This window comes from Phocoena sinus, chromosome 20 (assembly GCF_008692025.1).
Source record: "Phocoena sinus isolate mPhoSin1 chromosome 20, mPhoSin1.pri, whole genome shotgun sequence".
NCBI classification, from domain to species: domain Eukaryota; kingdom Metazoa; phylum Chordata; class Mammalia; order Artiodactyla; family Phocoenidae; genus Phocoena; species Phocoena sinus.
The window spans coordinates 2,930,898-2,957,968 of NC_045782.1; the positions used below are offsets into that span (position 1 = coordinate 2,930,898).

Consider the following 27,071-nt stretch of genomic DNA (forward strand, 5'->3'; position numbering starts at 1 on the left):
TAGCAGCAGCACCTATCATCATAGTAGAATGGAGAGGAAATGACGGATTCGGGATACTTCTACAGGCTGAGCTAACGTGACTTGATAAATTGAACCTTGAGGATGAAGGAAAGAGAAAAAAAAGCCTCATTTTTTGTGAAAATGGTTTGTGGGTGGTGCCCTTAAATGAAATGGGGAAGACCAACGAAGGAGCAGGTTTTGGGGTGTGTGTGTGTGTATCAGAGCAGGGTAGCTCTGAGCAGTTTTGAACAGGGTAGTTGTGAGGCACCTATAAAACACCTGGGAAGGGTTGGGTAGGACGTCTGGGCCTGGCTTTCAGGGAACAGCCCAGGGCTGGAGACACACAGGTGGGAGCCACGGCACAATGATGGGGTCACCCTGGGAGAGGGTGCCGATGGGGAAAGGAAGGGGAGCCCAGGACAGAGCCCCGGGCCTCTCGCTTTAAAGGTGGAGCAGGGGGGCGGGATCTGACGAGGAGCCGGTGAAACTGGGACAGAGTGGAGGGATGGGGCTGAGGGAAGAGGGAGTTTCAGGAGAGGCCGCGGGTTCCATGGCTGCCAGCAGACAAGGCAAGCAGCAAATTACAGCGTAGATGATGGAGCTGGGCCGCATGGAGGTCGTTTGCCAGCGGGACGGATGAAATTTTACTTTATCCGTTGGTAATTCAATTTACAGGTCAGCTCAGTTAGAGAATCTGGTTGTATCCTCTCCTTGCTGCCCGGCAAGCATTAGGTGAGGTGAGACCCCCCGGGGGCAGCAGGGCCTCCAGCCCCTCAGAGTGGCCTCCAGAGGGAGCTGCTATGGCCCAGGGCTGGGGGTGGCTCCAAGTGAGAAGAAATCCCACTGTTTTCTTGCTCCTGCCTCAGCTTCAGAATAAAGTTTTAGAAACCACCCGTAAAGGGGGATCAAACTGAGGTGGAAAGAGTGTTTCTAAAACCGGAATCAGAATTTCCACGGACACCAGAGTTTGGTGCAGCAGTTTTGAATCTAGACACACATTCACACACCATTTCTCCGACTTCCCGGAAGCAACTATTAACCTTTCAGTCTTTCTCTGTTACCCAGCAGGAGGGAGGTGGCAGACGAGCACTTTCTTGTATGCCAGCATCACCTGGCAGGCTTGCTGAACTACAGGTCCCCGGGCCCCGTGCCAGAGTTTCCAATGCGCTAGGCCAGGGCGGACCAGGGAAAATGCATTTCTAACGAGCTTCCAGGTGATGCTGCCGCTGGCCCTTGGACCACCCTTGGTGACCTCTGGGCTGGGTCATATGCTCACTGAGAGCAGGGAAGGCATCAGTGGGAGGCATCAGTAAGTACATTTAAATATGCCTTCTGTGGATCCCTCGGGGCTCAAGAGTGGGGTGAGGGCTGTGGTGAGGCTCAGGGACACGCAGGGCGGCCGTCGCCAGGTTTGCTGCTGCCCATAAGCTCCCTGGCAGCCCCACCAGAGCTTCCTGTGACAAAGCAGCCGTCTTCGGACTCCGCACCACCTTCTTGAAGCCTTCCCGACTCTCAGGTTTCCTCCTTGACTTTGACTGTCAGAAACGTTAGCAGTTCAGGTGAGGCCTGCATGTTCGCGGGTGGACTTTAGGCAGAATTTTAGGCAGAGGGACGTGGTGACACAGTGCCCTCTTCCTGGGACCCCCATGTAGCCCTGGGGAAAGCCAGTCCCTCGTCTCCCCGCTCCAGGGCCAGAGGAAATGGGGTGGGGCCCGGCCTGTGGCTTTTGAGAGATGGAGTCCGTCAAGGTTCCATCAGAGCCAGATGGATGCCGGCGTCCACAGCCCGCCCGGCACACGCGGCTCCAGGTTGCGGGCATCACGCCCTCACCATGCACACAGAGCCTCCTTTCTTCCTCGAGGCAAAGTGACTCTTTCACGGCCTGTGCAGCTGAAGGAAATGGGAAGTCCCAGAGCCCCTCTGGGTTCCACGAGGTGCCCCCTTTGCCTCTTCCAGCCTCCTCCCAAGTTCACAGACGTGCAGGCCTCCGCAGGCAGGCAGGGTCCTGCCGGCAAACGGGGTTCTGGAGCCGAGGCCCAGGTTTGACGGAGGGAAGGGAGAAGCCCCCTGCTCCGGGCTCCAGGCTGGACCACAGCCCCTCCTGGCCCTCCTGCCGTGGCAGCCCTAGCAGAGCCGCGCTGATCCCTCCCCGCTGGCTCTACATTCCTGGGTGATGAGGGAGGGATTCCAGTGTTTACTCTGAACAATGTTTTCCTCTGTCTGAACCGACTGGGTGTTAAATTCTTCCAGATTTCTGGCTTCATGTCGCAACTCCAGTGGGACAGAAACAGGTTTACGGCAGTTGGCAAGGGCGTGAAAGCAGGCTCGTCCGGGCACCTTCTGCATCTAGAATTTCCATGGGCGGATGGAAAGACCGCCAGCCACCCTGTGGGCGCTGCGCCTGCCTGTGAGGGGCTGGTGGAGGCCTCTCCCCAGCTTTGCGCCCTGCCTTTTGCATTTCCCGCCCTAGAGGGCAAAGTGAGCTTTCTCTGCTGAAACGCGGCGGGAAGGGAGAACCAGCTGAGCACTGAAGGCCAGGGCTTGCTGTGTCTTCTCAGCTAAGATAAACCCAGAAGTTGAGCTCATAAGGAATTCATTTGGTGGCATGTTGGGAAACTGGCATGCTGTGTGGGGAAGAGGTCAGCACTGGGGGGGGGGGGTGGGGGAACCCTTATTTTCATAGAGAAATCTAGTGAGATGAGGCCTAGAGAGCTGGGCTGGAAAGACCCCAACAGCTGGTTGGGTCTCAGGACCGAGCTGGTTGGTGCCTGTGATAAGCTGTGACTCTTATGGTCGTTTATTACTGAGCAGCACGACCGCACAGGGCCGTGGAGACTCTCTTCTCTTTCGTGAAGATACAGAGACTTTCGGGAAAGCAATGGGATCAATTCAAAGATAAAGGCGCTCTTCCCTCTGAGCACAATAACCTGTTCCTTCATTCCTTTTTTTTTTTTTTTTGCGGTACGCGGGTCTCTCACTGTTGTGGCCTCTCCCGTTGTGGAGCGCAGGCTCCGGACGCGCAGGCTCAGCGGCCATGGCTCACGGGCCCAGCCGCTCCGCGGCATGTGGGATCTTCCCGGACCGGGGCACGAACCCGCGTCCCCTGCGTCGGCAGGCGGACTCCCAACCACTGCGCCACCAGGGAAGCCCTCCTTCATTCTTTATCGACGATGACTTGCTCTCTGTGGGGTCCTGGGTGAAGCCCCAGCCTCGGGGCAGCTGCCCTTCAGCCTCTTGAACTGGAACAGCCCGAATCCACGTCGGGCAGGGGGCAGGCAGTGGCCTTGAAACCCCCGGCATTCTCACCCTGTGCTCTCAAACCCTGGAATCCTACTCTTGAATCCCTGTTATGGTGTGTGTACGTGTGTGTGTGTCTGTGTATGTGAGGGGTGGGTACGTGCGTACACACACATGCACTCATGCATGCACAAGTAGGAGAGAAAGATGGGTGGCTATCCACCCAGGTCCAGAGCCCAAACGGTATTTATGTGGGGGGGGGGGTGGATAAAATAGTTGCTTGATAGAACTTGACTTTATAATCTGGCTGCTTTTGCAAAGCCATTTTGATGCCAAAGTCGTTTTTCCTTGGTCTTAAAAACAAACCACTAAAAGCTCTGCTTCCTGAACCTCTCAAGAATGTGCGGGAAAAGCACCCTGGCACCATCCCTGAGCCCCCACTTCCCACCCTGCCCCATCCCTCACTCCGACCCTAATCCCTCCAGCCACTGCCGTGTGTCCACGGTGTTGAGATGGCCTTGTTGAAATTGGCTTTGTTGGAGGATGGCTTCATTTCCGTGGTGTTTGATAGCCATGAATCCTTTATGTGCATGTGTTCCCTTGTAGCAGGAATTGCACTGTCCCCCCCGAGACGGGGGCAGAGCGGAAGGGGGAACCAGGCAGAGGAATTGCTCCCACGGCTGGCAGATTCCACGTCTCTGTTCAGTCTCAGGACTAGGATCCTTCCTGGAAAGTCTGATAAGGGCCTTGTACTGGTTATCTCTTGCTGTGTAACAAATGACCCCCCCAAACTTAGTTCCTTAAAACAGATGTGTTATCTCACAGTGTCTGTGGGTCGAGGATCTGAGTGAGACCTAACTGTGCCTATATCTCCAGGTTTCTCCATGGGGGTGGGCGCAGTCGTGGTTTTGGCCAGGGCTGTGGTCCCATCCAAAGGGCTAACTTGGGAGGGTCTCCCCCCAAGCTCACTCGTGTGGTTATTGGCGAGATTCAGTTCCTCACAGGTTGTTGAACTAAGGGCCTCAGTTCTTTGCTGGCTGTTGGCTGGAAACGCCCCTCACTTCCTTGCCTCTGGCTTCTCTGTAGGGCAGCTCATAATAGGGCAGCTGGCTTCCCTCAGATGAACAGAGACAGAGACACAGAGAGAGAGACAGACAGAGAGAGGGGGACAGAGAGCAGGCTGAAGCTGGAAGCCAAGGTTTCTGTGTAACCTCATCTGCAATGTGATGTCCCATCACTTGACCGCATTCTATTTGTTAGAAGTGAGTCGCTAGATGCAGGGGGAGGGGGTTCTCAGAGGATGTGAGTTCCAGCAGGGGGGAATCCTTGGGGGCCATCTGGGAGGCTGCCTACCTAGGCCTGTGGGCCCAGTTGCGGTTGAGTCTGTTCAGCCCATGGGCTCTGCCACCCCACACTTATTCTGATAAGCCCGTGGCTCTGAGGGGCAGAGGGAAACGAGTTCCATGGTTACCCTTTGCTCCTCCTGGGGGTAAGACACAGCATTCTAAGACTTCTCAGGGGCCATTGATTCTGAGCTTCTAAACTGGCCACCCTTACACTCCACTCTCCCCTCCCATCCCACCTCCACCCCAAGGAAAGCGAATGAGCCTCAGGCAGCATCCACACCAGCCATCCCCGCTGTGGTCTCTTCCACGCTCTGGATAAAGCTCTGCGACACTGCTACTCTCTCTGGAACTTATCTAGTTCTTGCCTTGGGTGCGAATGTTACATCGTGTTCTTGTTACCAACATGAGCCCCGGTCACGCACCCGAGAGGGAAGTTTATACCATGAGTTCAGGATTTCTGGTCTTCTCTATAAAAGCAGATGGTTAGAGAGAGCTTACTAGTCATGAAATCCTTCCACCTGAATTAATTGGATCTGAGTAACATCCCCTGAGGCAGGGTGTTTCTCACAGAGAAACGGAAGCTCGGAAGAATCAAGTAACCTCCTCAAGATTGGACAGAAGTGAAGTTGGTATTTGTTGTTCTCTTTCTGGCTTACTTTGCTTAGTATGATCATCTCTAGGTCCATTCAATATTCCGTGAATGGACAACCAGAATGGAAAAGGATATGAAAAAGAATATATATGTATAACTGAGTCACTTTTCTGTTCAGAAGAAATTAACACCACGCTGTAAATCAACTATACTCCAGTAAAATTAAAACAAACACTCCGCATCCCCTTTAAGCTGCTCGCATACCCAGTTCTCTAGATTCTTCCCAGCAGGAATCTGGCGAGACTCCTTGGCCCCGGTTTGCTCATTAAGTCATTCTAGGCCGGAGCTGCGGTGGCCCGAGAAGAAAAATGGGGCTCCGCTGGGACCAGGGGTGTCGAAGCTGAGGGTCACCCAGCGGACTCGCCCAGGGATGTCACAGACTTAACATGGGGCGTGTGTGCACGTGTGTGTGTGTGTAGGTCATAGACCCCTCCCCGCCCCCGGGGCTCAGGGCCGTGCACCTGTCTGCATCTGAACACACGTGGCTGCAGGTGGACCCTGATGCCTCAGAGCTGCCGGCCTCAGGGGTCACCTCCAGAGGGTGTCCTTTCCGTCAGCAGATGGTATAAGCGGAGCTGTTGGGAGTGGGGCGGATATGGGGGATGAGTGAGACTGTGGGACAGCAGTGTGGCAGCAGCTGTGTTGGGGGCCCCCCACCCTGAGCCCATTCTGGCCCCTCCCCCTGCTTCAGCCTCTTTGCGGACGTCACAGCCCTGCGTGTTAACGAGGGTGAGAACAGTCCAACCAGTCACCCTCACGTGCGCCCGGGCCCCATGCGCTGTGCTTTACATGACACACCTCATGACGGCGTCCTCGTGGCAGTTCCTGTCATTGACCCTATTTTACGGATGAGATCGTTGAGACCTAGGAAGTTTAGGTATCCCGTTTCGGGTCACACAGCTGAGCAGTAGCTGCCTGTCCTGCACCCTTGCTCTTAATTCTATGCTTTACTCCAAACAATGATTTCATAGGCAGCCTTATCCCGTTAGGAACTTTGGCTAATTCTTGTACGTCGCCTTCCGGAGATATTGAAACACACACACAATAAGATCACAGAAACACGAAAGCAGCAAGGAGAGAGCTGGTTTTCCTGCAAGGCTGCACGAGGGTGGGTCGGCAGGGCCAGGCCTTCACTGGGAGAGAGCGTCCGTCCACCCAGCACACGCCGTGGAGGGCCCGTTCCCGGATTGTAAAAGTATTCCATGCATCCCTGCACTGTGCCAAAGACACACATTAAAGCCCTTGTTTAACTGGATTTCTGACTCAACAAAATCTCCTTTTGTCAGTACCTCAGAATTTCCTGGCACGTTACCCACACATATTTTCTATGTGGATGGCAGTTACGGGTCGCTGTGCACTATTTGTGTATATTTGTGCCTAGAAAGATTCACTTGAAACTAGTAGCACAATATTTCTCCCTGATTTCAAAAGACCTCTTTCTTGATCTCTGGGGAATTGATCATTGCTATTTTCTCTTTTAACCATAGGCAACAGTTTCCTGTGTATTCAACTGTCCATTTTCCCTCAAACCATCCACGGTAGTTCCATGATAGTCTATTTTGCCAGTTTGCCTCTCTCAAACTGTTTTTCCAGAAACCTTGTGAAATGAGCCACTCCAGGGACTTTCAGAAGCTTCCATGCGGGAGAAGTGGGGACCAGAGGCGATCAAAACGAGGTGAGCAAACCCAGGGAGAGAGACCCCTATACCAAGTCACGCACAATGGGATAAATGGCTCTGGTAGATGAGGCACAGATAGGACACTTGGGAGGACAGAGGAGGGGCAGGCGTAAGCCCACCTAGGGGGCTGGTCGGCCTCCCGAAAGAAGTGTCATTGGAACAGTCCCGGAAGGAGAGACAAAGGGACTAGAGAGGGGGGCCACACGTCTAAATGTATAATCACCCTGAGGGAAGAAAAGGCCATTTCATCCACTAAGAGCAGATGGCCGACCCCCAGTTGCCGCATCTGGCGGTGGTGACCTCTGACATGTCTGGTAGGTGCACAGGGGATGGAGTACGTGTTGGACCAGGCGGGAAAGGAAATGGAGGCTCTGAGGAAAATCGGAGTAGCGCTTGAGTTGGAATTTGGTCTGTTCAGGCCCCGTGGACTTTCCGTGTTACACAGGGTTTCAGTGAAGCCTGAATCCTGGACTTGGTGTCCCCAAGCTACTGTGCCTTGTTGCTGTTTTCTGGGCACTTTCCATGCAGTGTCTCATTCAGGCTTCACGATAATCCTACAAGGGAGAGGGGTGTCATTCCCACCTCGCCTATGGAAAAACCTAAAGCTCCGCGAGAGGGGGGAAGTGATTGGCCCAGTTAAAGGCAGTAAGTGCAGTGCTGGGACGTAAACCGAGGCCTTTCCACGCACCATGTCCGTGCCTCATGTTTATTAGGTCACGTTCCATGTTTTGCCATCTGACCTCTCGTCGTGGCTGTTATCAAGTCAGCCAGCTCATGCTTTCCTCTGGGTCCTGTACAAGGGGAGCCGCCTGGTGTTTGGATTCCTAATAATCCTTAGAGATTCTGGGGAAATTGCTGTGGCGACTGCAGTGACATCCTTTAATCTAACGATCCAAGTGCCTGGGGACAGAGCAAATTGCCTTCTAGTTGGTTCAGAGAAAAAAACAAATGAGTAAGTCATGAGACGTGTCGGTCAGGGATAGTGCTACACAGAGGATTGGAACGGGAGCCAGAGTAGTGACTGCGGGCTGTTTCAGGCTGTCCGGAAGTTGTCCCTGAAGAATTCACACTTAGCTGCGTCCTGACTCCTAGGAAGGAAAAACCGTGCGAAAATCAGGGAAAGTGCGTCCCAGGCAGGGCGAGCAGCTGGAGAAGGACCCCCCGACGTGGGAAGCTTGGTGCGTTTGAGGCGAGAAGGAGGCCCCTGTGGTCGCGGGGCGGTGAAGGCTGTCAGGGTGGGCGGGGCTAGACCAAGGGGAGCTCTGTAGGTCAGGGGAAGGGATTTGCCTTGTGTCCTAAATGGGACGGGAAGCCACCGGGTGTGGGCAGCGGGATAATCTAATCTGATTTATGTTTACAAGTGATCGCTCTGGGTCCCCTGGGGAGAAGGGCTCGCAGAGAACAAGAGTAGAAGAGAAGCAGGGAGACCAGTCAGCCAGTAGGCAGCTGTTGATTCTTGGCTAAGGTTGGAGAGGTCGGGAAGTCAGGCAATGGGAGGGGGTGATGGTGGGGGCAGCAGGTAGGGGGCAGGATGATGGATTGCATGTATTCAGTGAAGCAGCAAGAGGAATCAGGCAGCCCTGATTTTTTTTTTTTTTTGGCCGCACCCTGCGGCACATGGGATCTTAGTTCCCTGACCAGGGATCGAACCCGCGCCCCCTGCGTTGGAAGCGCAGAATCTTACCGCTGGACCCCAGGGGAGTCCCAACCCCAATTTTTGAACTGGGCAATTCGGTGAATGGTGGTTGGTGCCTCTCTCTGAGATGGAAAAGACCAGAGAGGAACGTTTTAGGGAGTAAGGCCAAGAGTTCCTTTTTTTTTTTTTTTTTTTTTTGTGGTATGCGGGCCTCTCACTGCCGCGGCCTCTCCCATTGCGGAGCACAGGCTCCGGACGCGCAGGCTCAGCGGCCATGGCTCACGGGCCCAGCCGCTCCGCGGCACGTGGGATCTTCCCAGACCGGGACACGAACCCACGTCCCCTGCATCGGCAGGCGGACTCTCAACCACTGCGCCACCAGGGAAGCCCAAGGGTTCCTTCTGAGCCGTGAAAACGTTGATATCCTATTAGACACACCAATGAAGATGTAAAGACGGCAGCTAAAGTCTAGGTGTGGGCTTTGGGGAGGGGGTCAGGCTGGAGTGAAGACTCGGCAGATAGATGAGATGCCAAGCCACAGAACCAATGGATGTCACCTTTGCACCTGAATTTGGGGTGAAAGAAGGAAGGAGGAGTTGAGTTTCTACTTTGAGCATCGGGAAGGATGCTGGTGCCATTGACAGAAACAGGGTGTGGAGACAGACGAGGCATCTGTGGACCTGTGAGGTGGTAACCGCTACTGACTTTGGTCTTGAACAAGTTTGAATTTGATGGAAATACAAGTGCTTAGAGGAAGTTGTTTAATAAGCAGTTAGAAACAAGGGAAGAGATGGGTCCCAGGAGCATGTTTTGGTTCATTGTCAAGGTCCCCGTGGAATTGAGGATACAGAGTGATAAGGCTCAGGTGGAAAGATTAATTTTGACCAAATTCAAAAGAAAATGAATCATCATTCAGGATGCCAACATCTTAAATTTATATTGGGACCTGTACCTGTGAGTTACTTGGGTTATTGATTTTTAGAAGATTGCTGAGAGCACAAGAGCAAAAGGGGACCCCTTTAATCAACTCAGATAGCCAACGGGCCCCCCTTGTGTTCGGTCACTTCTCAGAGAACCAGCCCTGCCCTACCCAAGTCCCTGCTCCCCCGCACAGCGTTTAGGAAATGTGCGAACTGTGGAAGGATCTGTCCTACATGTCCTTGCTCTCTTAGTAGAAAATATGGGACACAATTCCACAACTTCTTGATGGCTCAGGGACCTCACTGAGGACCTCTGTGCTTTTTATTGGCTGTGGTCGTGCTGGGACAGCCTCGTCACGGCAGGGGGCTGGGGCGGGGAGTTGAGGGTGGTGGCCCTTCACTAAGTGCCCTGCACTCCTTGTGCTTTTATAGGAACTTGGTTTCCTTTTTGAAGTTCTTTCATTTCCCCCCCACCCGGCCCCCGGTCGCACGGTGTCTGGACCATTGGCTGGAGTGTTTCATCCCTCCTGATTGGGAGAGGGTTGTTGTGTGGACCATCGGCTGGAGTATTTCATCCCTCCTGGTTGGGAGAGGGTTGTGGTGTGGCCTTCGCTTGGCTCCTATGCCTGGAGCCCTAGGGACCCACCCCTTGAAAGTTTAGAGAGTATTTTTCATTGATTGCATTGCTGTTTCCCTACTAGCACATCCAGTCTTAACAAAGCATCACACAGCACAGGAACTCGATATTTTGTAATAACATATATATGTGTGTGTGTGTGTATGTATATGTGTGTGTACATACATACATACACACACATACACACATGTATATATACATGTATGTATGCATACACATGTATACATATTTATACATGTACATATATATCCTGTTATATATATGAAACTGTTATATGCAGTGGTATGTATATACACATATATAAACCGGAATCACTTGCTGTACACCTGAAACTAGCACAACATTGTGAATCACCTCTACTGCAATTAAAGGAAAACCTAAATATCTGTGCAAAAATAAAACCCCCAAAATAAAGCCTCACAGAGCATAGCGTGCTTCTCGGGCGATTTCCCCGTGCACAGCTGGTCTTGGCCTCAGGGAGCTGATTCTCTCTAACTTCTTCCCTGACCTTCTATGACGGTGGCATCTGGGGCTTTAGCTGTGGTCCTCCTGCCTGAAGTCGGCTTCACTTTGCCAGTCGCGCACAGACTCTGTTTTAGCTTCTGGCCTCATCAGTGTGGAATGTGCTGCGGTAAACGATGGGCCTTGGAGCTGGTAGGAACCCTAGAGACCGTGGTGGCAAATATCCTGCTGCTCAGGGAGGATAGGGGATCAGGGAGGACACTGCCCACCTCCCAGGACTGAGAGGGGAGGGGCTTTGGTGGTACCGAGAACTTTGGGGGACCAGAAACCTTCAGTGGCCAACATTTTCTGAGCACCTTCCAGTGCACAGGTTTGTAAAAGCAGAAGGGCACCAAGGAGCTCTTCATCTTTCAAAGTCACTGCTCATCACTCATAGCGGCTAAAGTTAGAAACACGAACGGAGGAATGATTAATAATATGATTAATAATGGTTCATTCATTTGATGGATGAGTAAGCAGAGGAATCTCTAAGACCACAAAGGTAGATAGTTTAATGTTAGAGCAAAAATGATGGATTCAAAGACGAAAGTACGTTTTGTGCCCATACCATGTTAGAACTAGGTGAGAGCACATAGGTCAGAGTCGTGTGATGGTAATGGGATTGTGAGATTAAAGCATAGCATTTCCAAACTTTCTCTAATGCTGATTTATAATTCCCGTTATGGGAAGACATACAAATAGGGACTTCCTTAGTGGGCCAGTGATTAGGACTTTGCGCTTCCACTGCAGGGGCCTGGGTTTGATCCCTGGTTGGGGAGCTAAGATCCCGAAAACCTCTAGGCCAAAAAAAGAAAAGAAAAAGAAATACAGCAAAATGCAGCTGACCATCATTGACACGACATATGCCTTGAGTTGCTTTTCTGGGAAAGGGGATGATTTGCTCTATTTCCTGCTCACAATCTGCTAGTGAACGTGGGGCTGGTGAAGTGGGAAGGTGTGTGGGACTCCAGTTATTGAACAGGGTCGTCTTTGCTCAGCTTTGATTTCAGCCTCCTTCACTCCATCTTCCAACTTTAACGGTGCCGAGTATCCATCTACGCGGCTTTCCTTCCTCTGCTTCATCCCCAAACGTCGCATCTTCCTTTTGTTTCATTTCCATTTTGTAAGCTGTTTTAGGACTGAAATGATTGCTGAGTATGAATGAAGACATTCAGGACAAGGTACAGCCAAAGTCAAACCCTTAATTTTCACGAGGGTGGTTTATCTAGATTGTGGTTCAGCTGTGGACAACTCACCCCAGACAGCTGGGAGTTTGATTTCATTGCAATTTGTGTTTACGGGTGACCCAAGAGTTGGGTGTGAAGTGTGATGCCTGGATTGTCTCTCATCCTGGCATGAACTGGGATAAAGCCTGACACCGAGGCCAAGCTGTCAATGTGTTGATGGGATAATTGAACCCTGCAGAAGACAGCCACTTTAGTACTTGGCTTCTAGGCAGAGTCTCAAATGAAAGTCACTTCTCTTTTTTTTTAAACAAGATAAAGGATTTTAATATGTTGAAAGCAAAGTTTAAGAAAATAATCAGGTGGAACGAGGCCTTATGAAAAATTCCCCAATTAAGAAAAATAAGTACAGGTAAACATGCAGAAAAATCAAATTAATACAAGGATAAAAAAATAAAATTTTGCTCCTAATTATTACCTACAGTATTGTTTTGTAAAAGAAAGCATTGTTTCTACAATTTGCTTGAGATTTCTTTTATATTTTTTCTTAAAGATATTTTAAATGTAGGTAATATATGCCATGTTAAAAATTCACACTTTTCATTAAGGGATAAAATGAAATTTGAATTCCCTCCTTCGCTCTCTGGTCCCCTGGTCCCTGACCTGAAGGTAACCAGTGTTCGCAGTTAGCAAGTCACCTTCTTCAAAGCAAACCCTGGCCTGGGTTGCTAGTGCTTTGAGCGTCCTAAAAGGGGGTGGCCGGGCCCGCTGATTGTGGCCAGCCCTGGGAGATGCCTGTCTGTTTCCCTCATTGTTCCAGAGAAGCAGAACTTCCTCTTTCTGACTGATTACACATTGTGAAGCCACACATTTTCATGGTCCCTTTACTCCCGAGCCAGCTGTCAGGCAGAGACAGGGTCTCCGAGCGCAAACTGCTTGAAGTCTTTCCTGTCTGGTTTCCTGAGTACGAAAAGGCAGGGCTAGTTCTTGCTGCCTGGTTTTTCATCTCTTTCCGAGCGGTCTAGCCCATCAGTGTACCCGGCTGCCCCAAAACGGCCATGGAAGGAAAAGGCTGAAAAGCTCTCCTCTGATCAGGCCTGTTGGGCTTGTTTGGGAAATTACATTAAAAAATTTGAAACTTGATCTCTAGACACTTACGGCCATGGGTGCTTTTAGCCTCACGGGTCTTTGTATTACATCTTAAAGTGGGAATTTTAATATTTATAAGTGAACATTCCTCAGATAAATATAAAACTCAGATGCGTAGTTTCACCCAGTGCCCAACGCTTCTTCCCGTAATGCGTTTGTCAAGTGTTTATTCAGCCAACTCAGCATCGTGGTTCCTATGCAGAATCCATGCCGCTTGGAAACAGCCTGTGTGATCCTCACACAGAGGAGAGGAATGTGGGCTCCAAGCAGAGACGCAGTGCACTCGGAATCTGAGACCCTCGAGGCCTGCCGTCCACCACCCCGGGTCCTTCAAGACTCAGCACACTCATCTCCTCTTCTTGAACCTGTTTCTTGCCATCCCTCCCCACCCAGGCTGAGTTAGGAAGCTTGTGGTCTGTCTCCTCACTGGGCAGGGAGCCCCTTGAACCAAGGCTCGGTCTCATTCTGCTTTGGGCCTGGTACGTGCAGGCACCGGACACCCGTCTGCAGAGTGGCCCAGGGGACTTGTTCTGGTCTCTACAGGAATTTCTCTGCTTTTGTTTCTGATGACTCAGATGGCATGGATTAGTCTTGTTTGATCTGTTATCAGCATGGGAAACGAACGTGCATTGTGGACCCTTGACACTGAGAAGGGTAGACCCCCCAAGGCAAGAGGTGAGCATGGCGCATCCACAACGGGTCCTGGGTGAGCGCGGGATCCGCACCTCTTAGAAGTGCGGTGTTTGGAGCTCGGCATACATTTGCGGAATGCCTGCGTGCCTGAGTGAACTGATGTTGCGTGGCCGTGGGTACTTGAACTCTGTTTCCACTTTTGTGTCCCTCAAAGTCCGTGCATAATCACTAGAGAATATGGAGGGTACAGAAGGGTTCTCAAGAAGCGGTGTGTTCCCTCCCTCCCGCCACAGTGGTGAATCGGTGATGCCAGGTCTGTGTTAGAAGACCGTCCCATCTCATGAGACTCCCATCTCTCCCCCCACCCATGGTGTGCTTGGAGATCGTTGCCCCCCCCAGAAAGAGGCGTGGTCTGTATCAGCTACCAAAGCTGCCCGTCATGTGCAACTTGGCTTTTTAACAGAGCTCAGTAATGGGCTTGTCCCTCCTCTCCCTGGAGTGTGTGTGTTTGCGGAAGAGAAGGTGGCCAGCACGTTGTCCCATAGTGAGGGGTGAGGGGACACCAACTTGCCTCTCCCCATCCCGCTCCCCTCTGCGTTAACAGCTCTGGAATTCTCAGGGCTCCCTAGCATCAAATCAGGATCTCGTGGAGGCCCCCCAGGAGCCCATCAGTTCCATTGTCTCGGGGGGACGGGACAGGGTGAAGAGGTGGAGAGAGCCGTGATGGGGGTGGTGCTCACGGAAGGTCTGTGGGGGGCACTGGGCTTCCCCAGGTCTGAAGTGCGGGGAGGGGTCAAAGCGTACACTCGATCTGTAAGATGGGGCGCCGCTCGGGATGAAGATCAGTGCAGACACCCCACGTGGCGCCAAGTTGATTCATGCCCAGCTCTTAGAGATAAGCCTCCAGGCACTTCTGGCCTAAGTGGAAGCTTCCTCTTCACCCCAAATAAATGAGTAGTAGCCAGAGGGCAGATAAGGAAAGAGCGTCAGGGGAGGAAATGGGAGGTTGAGGAGGGTAACACGCAGAGGTGAAAAGAAACTCAGCTTCCTGTCGGGGAAAATGTGGTTCTCCCTCGGGGAACAGACAAGCTCCCCGGATGGTTCAGGGAGAAAAGTGAGAGGAGACGCAAGCAACACAAGGTGCCTGCAGGTTAGAGCAGAGCAGAGAGGACAGAGGGAAGTGGGTCTGGTTTCCGGGGAGTGCTGGGCCCTCGCGTTGGCTTGGCACTTCTGGGTATGGGCACCTTCGTGAGGCCAAACTTCTGAGGCTGGTTCTGGAGGAAGTGAGTCATTGAAGACCCAGCTATACCCTGAGCAAGTTTGTCCCTCTGTCCACTTATGGCAGAACCTCCTCTGATGCTCAAGGTTCCAAAACAAGGGCTGGCGAGGACATCGTTTCAGAGTTCTCCCAGCCGTTTCCCTGGTTTACTAGTTCCCTGAGATGCCCTTCCCAGTGAGTGAATGAATGAACGATTCCCTGGTCATATGAGGTTAGGGGATGCTGCATCCCAGTTTCCCTTTGGAGAGTTACAGAACAAGTTAGCCTATCACAGGCTCTGAAATTCCTGCACTAAAGGAATTTAACACGTCATCTTTCAGGCCAGCTGGACTGCGGACAGGCTTGCTGTATTTCTATTGCAAAACCACACAGACCATGTGTATGGGGCCCCCTGGATTAAAAAGTATATGCAGCCCTTAGAGGGTGGTCTTCGCCATGGACTTTTCCCCTCCTTTAAGTAACACCTCTTAACATCTTGAGAGATCCCTGCATTCTCTGGGGGCACAGCTCAGGAGACACTGGAGTCAGATACTGTCTTGCCCATCAGGGGTGTGCAAACAGCACTACTTTCACAGCATTTGTGGGGCAAACAGTCTGAGTGGGGTGGACTCGTGCCCACTCATCCAATCAGTCCTGCCTGGAACCCACAAAATCCTTTTGCAGGATGGTTTTCCGAGATGAAGATGCAGCTTGTGGCCACAGATAGAGCGTGAATTACTTCTGCACCAAAGCACCATCCTCAGCCCCAGTGTTCTTAGCTCAGCACTTTCTTCGGTCTTAGTGATTCCCGTATTGGCAGGTGGTGGGAATGCTCCAGGGTCCTCTAAAATGTTTAAAGGCCACTGATATGCAGTCCTGAACATACATAACAAAGAATCCTTGAATATACGTCTGAATTGAATGTGTAAATTCTTAAATCTGTGTCTTAGAACTTAAAAAAGACTGAAGTGACCTCCTGGACCTGTTTCCTATCTCTGAAGTAGTTAAAACCCTATAAACCTTCAGTGTTTTGGGGGGTTTAGATTCTATGATAGCGGTTCCCAAACCTTGCTGCATGTTAGAATCCAGCGTTTAATCCCGCTGCCTGTGTTGTATCCTATTCCAATTAGATCACAATGTGGTGGGGTGGGGGCAGGGCAGAGCCAGGTATTTGAATTTTTTTAAAGATCCCCAGTAATCCCAACATGCAGTGAAACTGGGGGCACTGACGTAGAAGCACTTTATTTTTATTATAACCACCACGCCTCTGTGAGAGAAGCAGGACAGGAGCTCGTCCTCATCTCGTAAGTGAGATACAAAGGTCGTACGGGGTGAAGAGACACGATCCAGGTCACAGATCAAGGTTCCAGACAACTGTCATTCCTTACTTGGGTCAAACCCGGCCAATCAGACTAGATTCTGGGGATGTTGGGATATGAGACCGGGGGGGGGTGGCAGGAACTGGGCTTGAAAACCCAGAGGATTGAACGCGGGCCTTCGTGCCTGAAGGAGAAACATGAAAACCCCTTCAGTGTCATCCCTCCTGCCCCAGCAATGCTGCCTCTGTCTGGGGACCACTGGTCTGCGTTTCATTTCTAGGGACACAGAATGGACCCTGCGTGCCAGAGTTGGAGGAAATTATCAGAGCCCACAGCTTGTCTTCGGACTTAATGTTGACTATTTCTCTCCTTTGATATTCTATTTTTTTTTATAAAGTTATTTATTTTACGTATTTACTTTTGGCTGCGTTGGGTCTTTGTCGCTACGTGTGGGCTTTCTGTAGTTGCGGCGAGTGGGGGCTACTCTTCGTTGCGGTGTGCGGGCTTCTCATTGTGGTAGCTTCTCTTGTTGTGGAGCACAGGATCTAGGCGCACGGGCTTCAGTAGTTGCGATGTGTGGGCTCAGTAGTTGTGGCTTGCGGGCTCTAGAGCGCAGGCTCAGTAGTGGTGGTGCACGGGCTTAGTGGCTCCACGGCATGTGGGATCTTCCCAGACCAGGGCTCGAACCCGTGTCCCCTGCATTGGCAGGCGGATTCTTAACCACTGTGTCACCAGGGAAGTCCCTTTCCTTTGATTTTTAAACGAGTCCTCCCCGTGAATTTTGAGGCTGTCTCGGACATTCCCACCCTTGATTGTACAGTATCCTAGTCTCTGCATCAGCAGGCGTGAGAACACCTACCAGTCTGTGGAATTGTCCTATCAGCCATGGAGGCTGTTATGGGGGCAGCGGGATGGGGCAAGGGGCTCTGAGGGGGATGCTGTTGAAACGAACGATTCACTAGTAACTGGGCTTCTCTGAAGCTTCAGGGCTCATAAACTAGAGGCTTAGAAGCAAGGATGAATGATCCCACATCCCCCAAATATCGCCGGCTCAGAGCATTTTTCCACCGTCTGACATGATTGATTAATCCTATTGTATGTATGGGGAGAAGTACTCACATTTCTTACTTTTTAAAAAAAATACACTTATTTTTATTGTATAATTCAATATTTTGTTTGTTTGTTTTTGTTTTGTTTTTGCTGCACCGCATGACTTGTGGGATCTCAGTTCTCGGACCAGGGATTGAACCCGGGCCACGGCAGTGAAAACGCCGAATCCTAACCACTAGGCCACCAGGGGACTCCTGGTACTCACGTTTCTAACAGCCTTACAAATGTGGAGGATAAGCCAGGAATTCCTTTGGTTAGAGGTGGGCAAGCAAGGACGGTGACCCCTTGGATGACATACTCTGTGTTGCTGGGGACTTGGAATGGATGGCCTGACATTCTGAGATTCTAGGTCTTAGAAGGAGACATAAGGTGCTTCAACTTCCATTTTATCATCATTATTATTACATGAAACTCTCTCTAGCTTAGAGGACTATTTGAGCATTATTTCTTCCCTAGCTTCAGAAAAATGATATTGTGAATTCTCCTAAAAACGTATTGTCATGAAAGATTGCCACTAAGACTTAGCAGTAAGGAATCCGTGAGGCCTGGATCTGACCAGGTTGACAAAAACTCGCTTTTTTTTTTTTTTTTAAGAGTTTGAATGAATCTTTAGGATGCTATGCTTCGTGAGGTATATTATAATAAAACACTGACATTGGGAGTGATTTACTTATAAATGCAGTGGCGTTGAAGGTGACCCCTGTCAAGAGCTCGCTCCCTTGCCTTCCACAGTGGTTCCTCGATGAGGAGGGAAAAGGGGTGGAAAGTCTGGCAGTCGCTCACCTGAGGGCCGTGTTTCCCACCTGCACAAGCCGGTCCTCGTGTATGTTGCAGCCAAAAGAAAGATTTAGAGCTTATTCAGCCTGGACCACTCACAGTAGGTGCTCAAACCAGCAGCGGCGCCTGGGAGTGACTTAGAAATGCAAGTTCTCCAGTCCCCAGAGCAGCTCTGCGGAGTCTGCATCCTTGGGGCGGGACCCCGCGGACGTGTTTTCCCAGGCTCTCCCGGGGTTCAGTGCTCACGGAGGTGGAGTGGCGTGGCCCTGGACTGATGGTTCTCAAAGTGGGGTCTCCCTGCCACAGCTCCCCACCTCACCCGTGACCTTGTTAGAAGCCACCCGATCTCTTAGTCCTTGGACGTTGGCAGTGGACACACTCCCTGGGACTTTCCAATGTTCGCGGATGAACCTGTAAAGTAATCCATTCTCCGATAAGCACAGAGTCTTAACCACTGGACCACTGCTTACAGGGGATGGAAGGGCTATCATGGCCTTCCATGATAGCCACTGGCCAGGAAAGTCCATGCCTCCCAACTTTGGATTTCATTTTATTCCCACTGCATACAGGGGATGGAAGGGCTATCATGCATGATGGGGAGAAATCCAACATGTAGTTCCGGTACCCTCCGACCCTTAAAGAATGGAATCATTGGCTGCGAGTGCCTCTAAATTGCCCGTATTTCTCGTTGCCGGTAGAACTGACAGAAAACATCGGGCTTCCCGTGAATCTGCTTGAGAAACATGACCTGTGGCCCGCCTATGTCACGTACACATCCCCGCTGGTGAAAAGACTGATTGAGAAAAGCAAAGCCAGAGACGTGGAACGCTTGCAAACGGCCGAGGAGAGCCGGCCGACGTACAGGCAGAGCAAGCCTCCCAGCGTCACCCAGCTGGAAAGGAGAAAGTCCTTCACGTCCTCAGGCAACATGACGTTCGAGGACGTGAGGTCAGAGACCACGCTCTCGGCCTGGGGCCCTTTCTCCATGTCGGACACGGGTCCCCCCGTGGTTCCAGAGCGCACCCACTTCCACGCGGATGCTAGGGCAAGTCCCACCGCCGACTACAACAAGATCATCTTCTCCCGGAAGCTGAGGACAAGGGTGCTTCCGTACCGCTCACTGCTGGCCGGCGAGGAGAAACACCCGACATTTAACAGGGAGTCCCTGCAGCCACCCCCCAAGCTTGTACAGCAGTTAAGGGCCATTTGCCACATATTTTGTGACGGCCTTTGCGTTGGGACTTGCCCCTGCTCGGGCAGAGGTCGGCTGAGATCAACCAGATGGAATGTGGGCCACGGAGGGGGTGAAGGCACCCTGTCTGGCAGTGCAGTCATGTGCGGGTGGGAAGCCCCGGGCTCTAGATCCTGCCAGAGATGCTTAGGACCCAGCTGGGGGTGAATCAGTCCTGGTCCAGGCAGGAGACAGCAGTCACACCAGAGATCCTTTGATAGAAAGAATTTCTAGCCAGGTAGCTGCAAAGGCAGGAAGGGGGCACAGAGATGTGGATGGAGGGGGCGCCCGCAGGAAGCAGGCTCGGGGGACAAAGAGAAGGCATGAGCTCATTAAGAGTTAGACACTCGGAGAAGGGGCAGTGGGCTGCATCTCAGTTCCCAGACGCTGGTGTCCTGAGCTCGCAGGAGACCCCTTTGGGGGTGGCAGCCACCCCTCGCCTCTGAGGAGGGGGAGCTGTTTGGCCGACGGACACCCTGAAGTTGGTTCTGAGAGTTGGGAAAACCAAAATGGGACTCAAATATTTGTTTCTGGAAGGAGTTGACACCGTCCGAGTGAACGAGAATTGCTGGGGGAAACAGAAAGGGACAGGAAGCCGACAGAGGTAAACAGGAAACAAATCAGGAGCGAGTTCCTTCTTCCTCCAGCCTCCGGACTCCCTCTGGCACTTCTGATGGGTAGAGCCTCACCAGGAGGGGAGCAGAAACGTGATTTGCAGGATCCCAAGCCCTGCATCTCAAAGCAGAGTGCAAAAGGATGGGCTTGGAGCCAAGGGAAGATGAGCTCACTACGTGCCCGGTGAGGTTCTGGGCGATCCCACCTTGCTGGCCCCCTCGGCACCTGGTATTGGGATGTTTGTTCCTTGGAGGGTTTACAAAATGGCAGTGGAGACCCGGGCGTCCCCTGCTTAGAAATGGAGGATTTTTCTCCCCTGTAGTTCTTTAAGGCTTGTGGAGCTTAGTTGGCTCGGGGAGAGGTTCCCGGCTGGACCCCAGCTATGCTTTGTCAGATGCAGCTGGCATTGGTCCACCCATGCTCTGAGCTGTTCCCACTTGGCCTCAAAGCAAACGATGCTGTACTCAGTCTGGACGCAGAAGACTCTGTCTTTAGACACAAAGAGACTCGAGTTATGACAGGCAGACCCCACGGTCTCAGGCTTGGGGCTTGCCCGCTGAGCATGGCCTCATTGGTAGCATCTCTCTTCTTTGCCCTCACCTGAGTTTCTCTGCTTATATTTGTGAACCAGTTAATACTCACCCTGTTTCCCTCACGGAGACATAGAAGATGCAATGTGCTAGTTGCTGGAAGAGGCTGAATTTGCCCTACAAGCGCGTTCGCTGCATCCAGGAGTCTTGCAGAAACGTTTGGGCTCCATGCTGGCTGCCGTGAGCTGTGTAAGATCTGCACAAGTTAGGAGCTCCAGACCCATTCCTGGGTTCCCAGCTCTTGGCCAGAATGAATTTTTGCAAAAAGAATAGGTGATTTCCAGTGAACCTGAATGACTGTATTTGGGTCCATGGAACATTTATAGACATGGAGGCTGGTGATGAATTCCCAATGAGAATTCTTCTCTCTCCTATCCTTTTCTGGGGGCTTACAGCCAGAGTATGTTTGGGAAGCTATGGATTATAGATCCTCTTTGTGTTAGTGTTAGTTACATAGTTTTTTGGGTGTTTTGTTGTTTCTGTTTTTTTAAATCTCTAGGTGTTTGACAGTTGTTACATGCATATACTCTCTAAGTTAAAATGGTTGTTTTATAGATAGTATTGTTTAGATTAGTTTAATTCTCAGCCTGTCACAACCACACAAGCAGGATCCAAGGACATACGCACTCTGCGCTGTGATGAAAATGGCTTTTGTCCGTGACTGTGGTCCAGACGCATTGTCTCCTGAGGCCGTTTTTGAGAGAGAAACAGTCTAATTCCTTGGAAAGGAGGGAGTCCCTTCAAGGCCAAGCTGAGTTCGCAGGTCCCTGGGGGGGTGACTGTGTAAACAAGGCTGCAGTGCTGGTGGGTGCGGGCCAGGTGCTTGGCGGTGGCCTGGGAGCCCTCCACTTGGCAAGGGAGGTGGGGGGCGGGGCGAGGGGAAGGCCTCAACCCAGGGGCCTGGGGGAGCCATGCACTTGATTGACAGCAAATCCTCCTCTTCCTTTCGTGGGCCGGAGAACCTTACTGTAGGAGGCGCGACTGCCCCACAGTCCCCTTAATCTTTCCTTAGGACATGGATAAAAGCTGGGTACCCTGAGATAGGGATTTTGACCCCTGGGATTTGGTGGGCGTCCCAGGAGGTGGAGGAGAAGTCACACGTAGCCCAGGGACCCCAAGCAGGGACTGGCTCCGTGTCCCTGGAGACGGAGACCCGCAGCAGAGTCCCAGCCCCGTAGCCTTGCTCCGCGTGTCAGCAGAGGTGGTAAAAAAGATCGTAGAAGTGCTTTGTGAGATGTGGGCTGGCCAGGGTGCCCGTCAGGACCGAGCGGCTCTTTTCAGCTTTAGCTGAGTCATTCGTTCCTAGAAGCCTCTTGGAAGCCCCTCCTTTCTGGAGTGATGGGCAGGGGCGGCGGGTTATCGGGGCCACAGATAAGACAGGATGCGAGCCGGAGGGGGGAAGTAAACAGGGGCCTGGGGTTTACTGTGAGCTGATGTCGTCAGAGCCCGCACTGAAGCTCAGGCCTGGGTTTGTGTTTGTCAGATAATCAGGAAACCCTCCCTCTTCCTCCTTCACTAACCCCTCCCCACTTGCATCTCTTCCCAGGGACCCAGCGCCTCAGCCAGCTACCTGGGCACTTGAAAACCACACTGCAGTGCCCTAAACCAGCGGGGCGGGGCTGGGCCGTGTGCATGAGGGATCCTCTGGGGCAGTAGGGGTGGGGGTGAGAGTGGGCAGGACCGGCAGGGATGCGGGAACACCCCAGCTTTAGGTGGAGCCCGCTGCCACCCCATATTCTGTGCCTTGGTCCTGACCATGATCCGATGTCCATATGGAACAGGGCGGGATAAACAGTGTCATGAAAATGACCTTGGGCTTCATGCCAAGACCCCCATCTCTTCTCCCAGGCTCTCTATTCCAGGGCAAATAAAAATTCCCACTCCACCTGAGGCCTTTCTAGGAAGCTTCTACTGCTGGGGGCCGGGCAGAGCTCGTGGTACCAATCCACTTCCTCTTCAGGTCTAAGTGTTCAGCCACCCAGGACCCTCCGATGCTTTTGGTAGACAAGGCAGGGAGAAGCACAACGCTTCCAGCAAGTCAGCATGGTTTCTGCGGACCACCAGGCAGGAGGGCTTTGTGGAGAGAGGAGTTGGTTCCAGAGAAAGTGGCGGCTGGAAGGAAGCTCGCCCCGAGGGCCACGCGTGCGCCAGCACGGGTGCACACACTGTTGTGTGTTGCAGCACGTCTACATCCATTCACTGTCCAGGGCTTCTGTATGCTTTCCTAGCTGACCCTGAAGGAAGTGAGCCCCTCTGGCACTGGAACCCAGGCCCTCAAGCCCAAGTCCAGGCTGCCTCCCCCGTACCCGGGTCCCCTCCCCCTTCTCCCCCTCTTTCTCCTCCGTGTCATCACCGGCAGTCCTGCTAGCACGTCCTCAAGAGGGCAGGTGTGCCTGCCTGTGGCTGCTGACCCTCAGGTTCAGCCATGACTCCATCTGTCAGGCAGTGGCTTCACTAGAAGCCTGTCGTGTGTGACCCGTGAACCAGAGCTAACTCACCGTCTGCCGCTGGACCAGCAGAGCTAGGAAGGAGGGTCTGGGAGGGCCGTGAGATCTGGACAAGGTCAGCCCTGCTCACGGTCATCTTCCCAGAGCTCGGCCCACAGCCTGGCACACGGTTGGGGCTCAATTACTTACTGAGCGAATGATTCACAACACCAGGTCCTGACACCCGAAACAGAATGCGTGGCGAAGCGGTGGTTTCTTTTGTAATATCCAGATGCTGGAGAAACCACTTGGCCGGGTTGTGTAGAAAGTTTGAGGCAAGCGGCAGGCACCTTTGCTGTAAGGTTCCTTCTGGTCCTGACAGTGTGATTCGAACAAAGGACCCAGCTGGCACCTTGGACGTGTCCTTCCTTGTAGGACATGGGAGGGATAGAGTAGCAGGACAAACAGTCTCCTAAAATTTAACATCTAGTTATTCTGTCCTTTTAAACGACCAATCCATGCCTGTCTGATGGAATTCCAAGTTAATTATACATATTTCCTCCGGGCTTTATCAGAAGGGACAAAATTTCATAGACCTAACAGTTTCTCGGGTGCCGATCGAGGGCACCCGACAGATATGCGCTGGGTGCTGGCTTGTGCCAGGTGCCCTGCTGGGGGCCCAGCCGTGAGCAGGGCAGACACTCAGGCTTCCGTCCGGTGGTGCAGACACCGGACAATCACTTCATCCCATCGCGGTTGTGAGGGGTGTTACAGAGAAGCACAGGATTCTGTGAGGGCGTTCTTGCCTTGAGCTCCTCATGTGCCCTCCCCAGGCTCATGAGGAAGGGATTAGAGAAGGAAGCAGGATTCGGATCGGGACAGCTGCTCATGAAGAGGGGTGAGGTCATGGCGCAAGTTTGGCCAAACTGAAGCGTAGTGGCCTGCTGAAGGTTTTGAACTTTGCAAAGCTGCCTTCAGTGTATGCTGGCCTGGCTCTCTTGTTTGTTTCTGTAGCACCATGGAGCTGTCCCCTGGCTGGGCCGAGGTTCAGGGCATGGCCTGTCCCTCCCGGCCCCACGAAGCAACACAGAGGCGGCGCCCACATCTGCACGCTGCTCACCCCAGGCCACTCACTTCCTGCCTTTTTGGCTGGAGGGCTGGCGAGGCAGCTTCAAGGCAGGCCTCTAGCCCCTGTGTTTCCCTGACCAGACACCGGGCGGGGACCAGGCCCAAGCCCTCAGCATCTGGCCTCTGGCCCACTGAGCCTCACCTCAACTTCCCCAGGTCTCGGAGCAAAGAGACCAGTTCTGGCCTTCCAGCATTTCTGGGTTTGTGGAGGTCCCTCTGTAGACCGGGGCAAGGGGTACGCTTCAACCCAGGGGAAGGCAGGGTACCTGCTCTACGCCCTTCCTCTTTCTGCCCTCGTCTGCAGAGCCTCTCCCTCCTTTTCTTTCCCCCCTCCTTCCTTTCCATTTGAATTTCATTGTTATTTATTTTTTTGCCATTGCAAAATTAAATGACGCTTGTTTTATGTGGCTCAGGCTCCTTGCGGTAGAAGTGAGCCGAGATGGCCCAGGCTCCACAAACTTTAGGAGAAGCAGGTCCCTTTAATGCTGGGATCGTGGGTCTCAGCCTCCCTCCTGAGGCCCACGGGGAGTGCCCAGACGCTCTCTGGGAAGCTCTGAGGAATGCTTGCGTAGCTCACGAAACCGCCCCTCAGGGCCCCTGTCACCCTGGCCATTGTCTCACTCCAGAGCAGTTGCCCCAAGGTCCCAGGTCACTGCTGTCCCACTTCTCCCCAGCCCAGCCATCGGGTCCCCCTGTGGTTTCTCAAAGCACCGCTCTCCCAAGTTGTCGCATCAGCAAGTCTACCCTGAAGGCCTGGGTGGCAGAAGCACAACAGAGTAAATTACAATTCTATTGGAAGTGTCTATTTTGGGAGGCCCATAGCCTAAATCTGAATGCTGTTCCCTGGTGAGGGCCAGCTCCACCTCCAATATGGATCTCAACTCATGCCCGTTAACTCAGAATCCAGGGCCAGTACCCCCTTAATCCTGGAGACACTGGAGCCACCTCCACCTTCCTTTCCTGGGTCAATAACCTCCCTCTTGGTCACAGAATTGCCACTGGGATACCAAGTGGCCCATTTCTAAGAGGTGGTTTAGTTCTCCTGGCCTGGAGAAGACAATCACAATATTCAAGAGAACACAGTGCAGTCGGGGCTTCAGAACAGTTAGCAGAGGGCTTTGTCTAGTCCCCTCGGGATCCTGCTGGCAGAACGTGGGGAAGTTATGCCTTCTGATGTCCAAGGGTGGGAAGCTCCTGGCAGGATACACACAACAGCACCGCCGCCATCTCCATCAGCAGCTCCATCACCACCACCATCACTACCACCACCATCACCACCACCACCACCACCACCACCACCACCACCAACACCACCACCATCACCACCACCAACACCACCACACCACCACCACCACAACCACACACACCACCACCACACCACCACCATCACCACCACCACCACCACCACCACCATCACTACCACCACCACCACACCACCACCACCACCACCTCCACCACCATCACTACCACCACCACCACCACCATCACTACCACCACCACCCCACCACCACCCCCACCACCACCACCACCACCACCACCATCCACCACCACCACCCACCACCACCACTATCACTACCACCACCACCACCACCACCACCACCACCACCATCACTACCACCATCACTACCACCACCACCACCACCACCACCATCACTACCACCACCACCACCACCACTACCACCATCACTACCACCACCACCACTACCACCATCACTACCACCACCATCACCACACCACCACCACCACCACACCATCACCACCACCACCACTACCACCATCAGTACCACCACCACCACTACCACCATCACTACCACCACCATCACCACCACCACCACCACCACCATCACCATCACCACCACCACCATTACCACCATCACTACCACCATCACCACCACCACCACCAGCACCACACCACACCATCACACACCACCACCACCACACCACCACCACCACCACACTACACCACCACCATCACCACCCCACCAACCACCACCACCACACCACACACACACACCACCATCACTACCACCACCACCACCCACCACCACCACTACCACCCACTACCACCATCACTACCACCATCACCACCATCACCACCACCATCACCACCATCACTACACCATCACTACCACCACCACACACCACACACCACCACCACCACCACACACCACCACCACCACCACCACACCACCACCACCACCACACCACCACCACCACACCACCACCACCACCACCACCACCCACCACCACCACCACCACCATCACCACCAACACCACACCACCACCACCACCCATCACTACCACCATCCTACACACCACACCACCACCACCACCACCTCCACCACCATCACCACCACCCCCACTACCACCACCACCCACCACCCCCACCACCACCCACCACCCACACCCCCACCCCACCCCCACCACATCTCCACACCCACACACCACACCCCCACACCACACCCCCACCCCCCCACCACCCCACACCCCCCCACCCACCACCCCCCCCCCCCACACACACCCCACACACCACCCACACACACCCACCCACACACACACACCCCCACACCACCACACACCCACACCCCCCACCCCACCCTCCCTCACACCACACACACCCACCCACCCCCCACCATCACCACCACCACCACCACACACCCACCAACCCCACCCCACCCCCCCACACCCATCCAACCACCCAACCACCCCACCCACCCCCACATCCCACCCCACACACCCCCCCACCCCCCCACCACCACACCACCCCCACACACCACCCCCCAAACCCACCACCACACCCCACCCCCCTCCACAACCCCCCACACACCACCCACACCCCCACACACCACCCACCCCCCCACCACACATACAACCACCCAACCCCACCCCACCCCCCACCACCACACCACACCACCACCACCCCACCCCACACCACCACCACCACCACCATCACTACCACCACCACCTCCCCACACCACCACACCACCACCACCACCACCACCACCCCACCATCACTACCACCACACCACCACTATCACTACCAC

General features: G+C 53.1%; 2 protein-coding genes across 2 annotated transcripts in view; both read left to right on the forward strand.

The window, feature by feature from the left end:
* TEKT3 (tektin 3) overlaps positions 1 to 27,071 on the forward strand; it is a 182,786-nt gene that overhangs the window by 66,597 nt on the left and 89,118 nt on the right. The window lies entirely within an intron of this gene.
* Positions 14,297 to 21,651, forward strand: CDRT4 (CMT1A duplicated region transcript 4). The gene is made up of 4 exons (XM_032616224.1): positions 14,297 to 14,386; positions 14,827 to 14,860; positions 18,736 to 19,223; positions 21,553 to 21,651. The coding sequence occupies exons 1-4, from the start codon at positions 14,297 to 14,299 to the stop codon at positions 21,649 to 21,651; spliced, it is 711 nt and encodes a 236-aa protein (XP_032472115.1).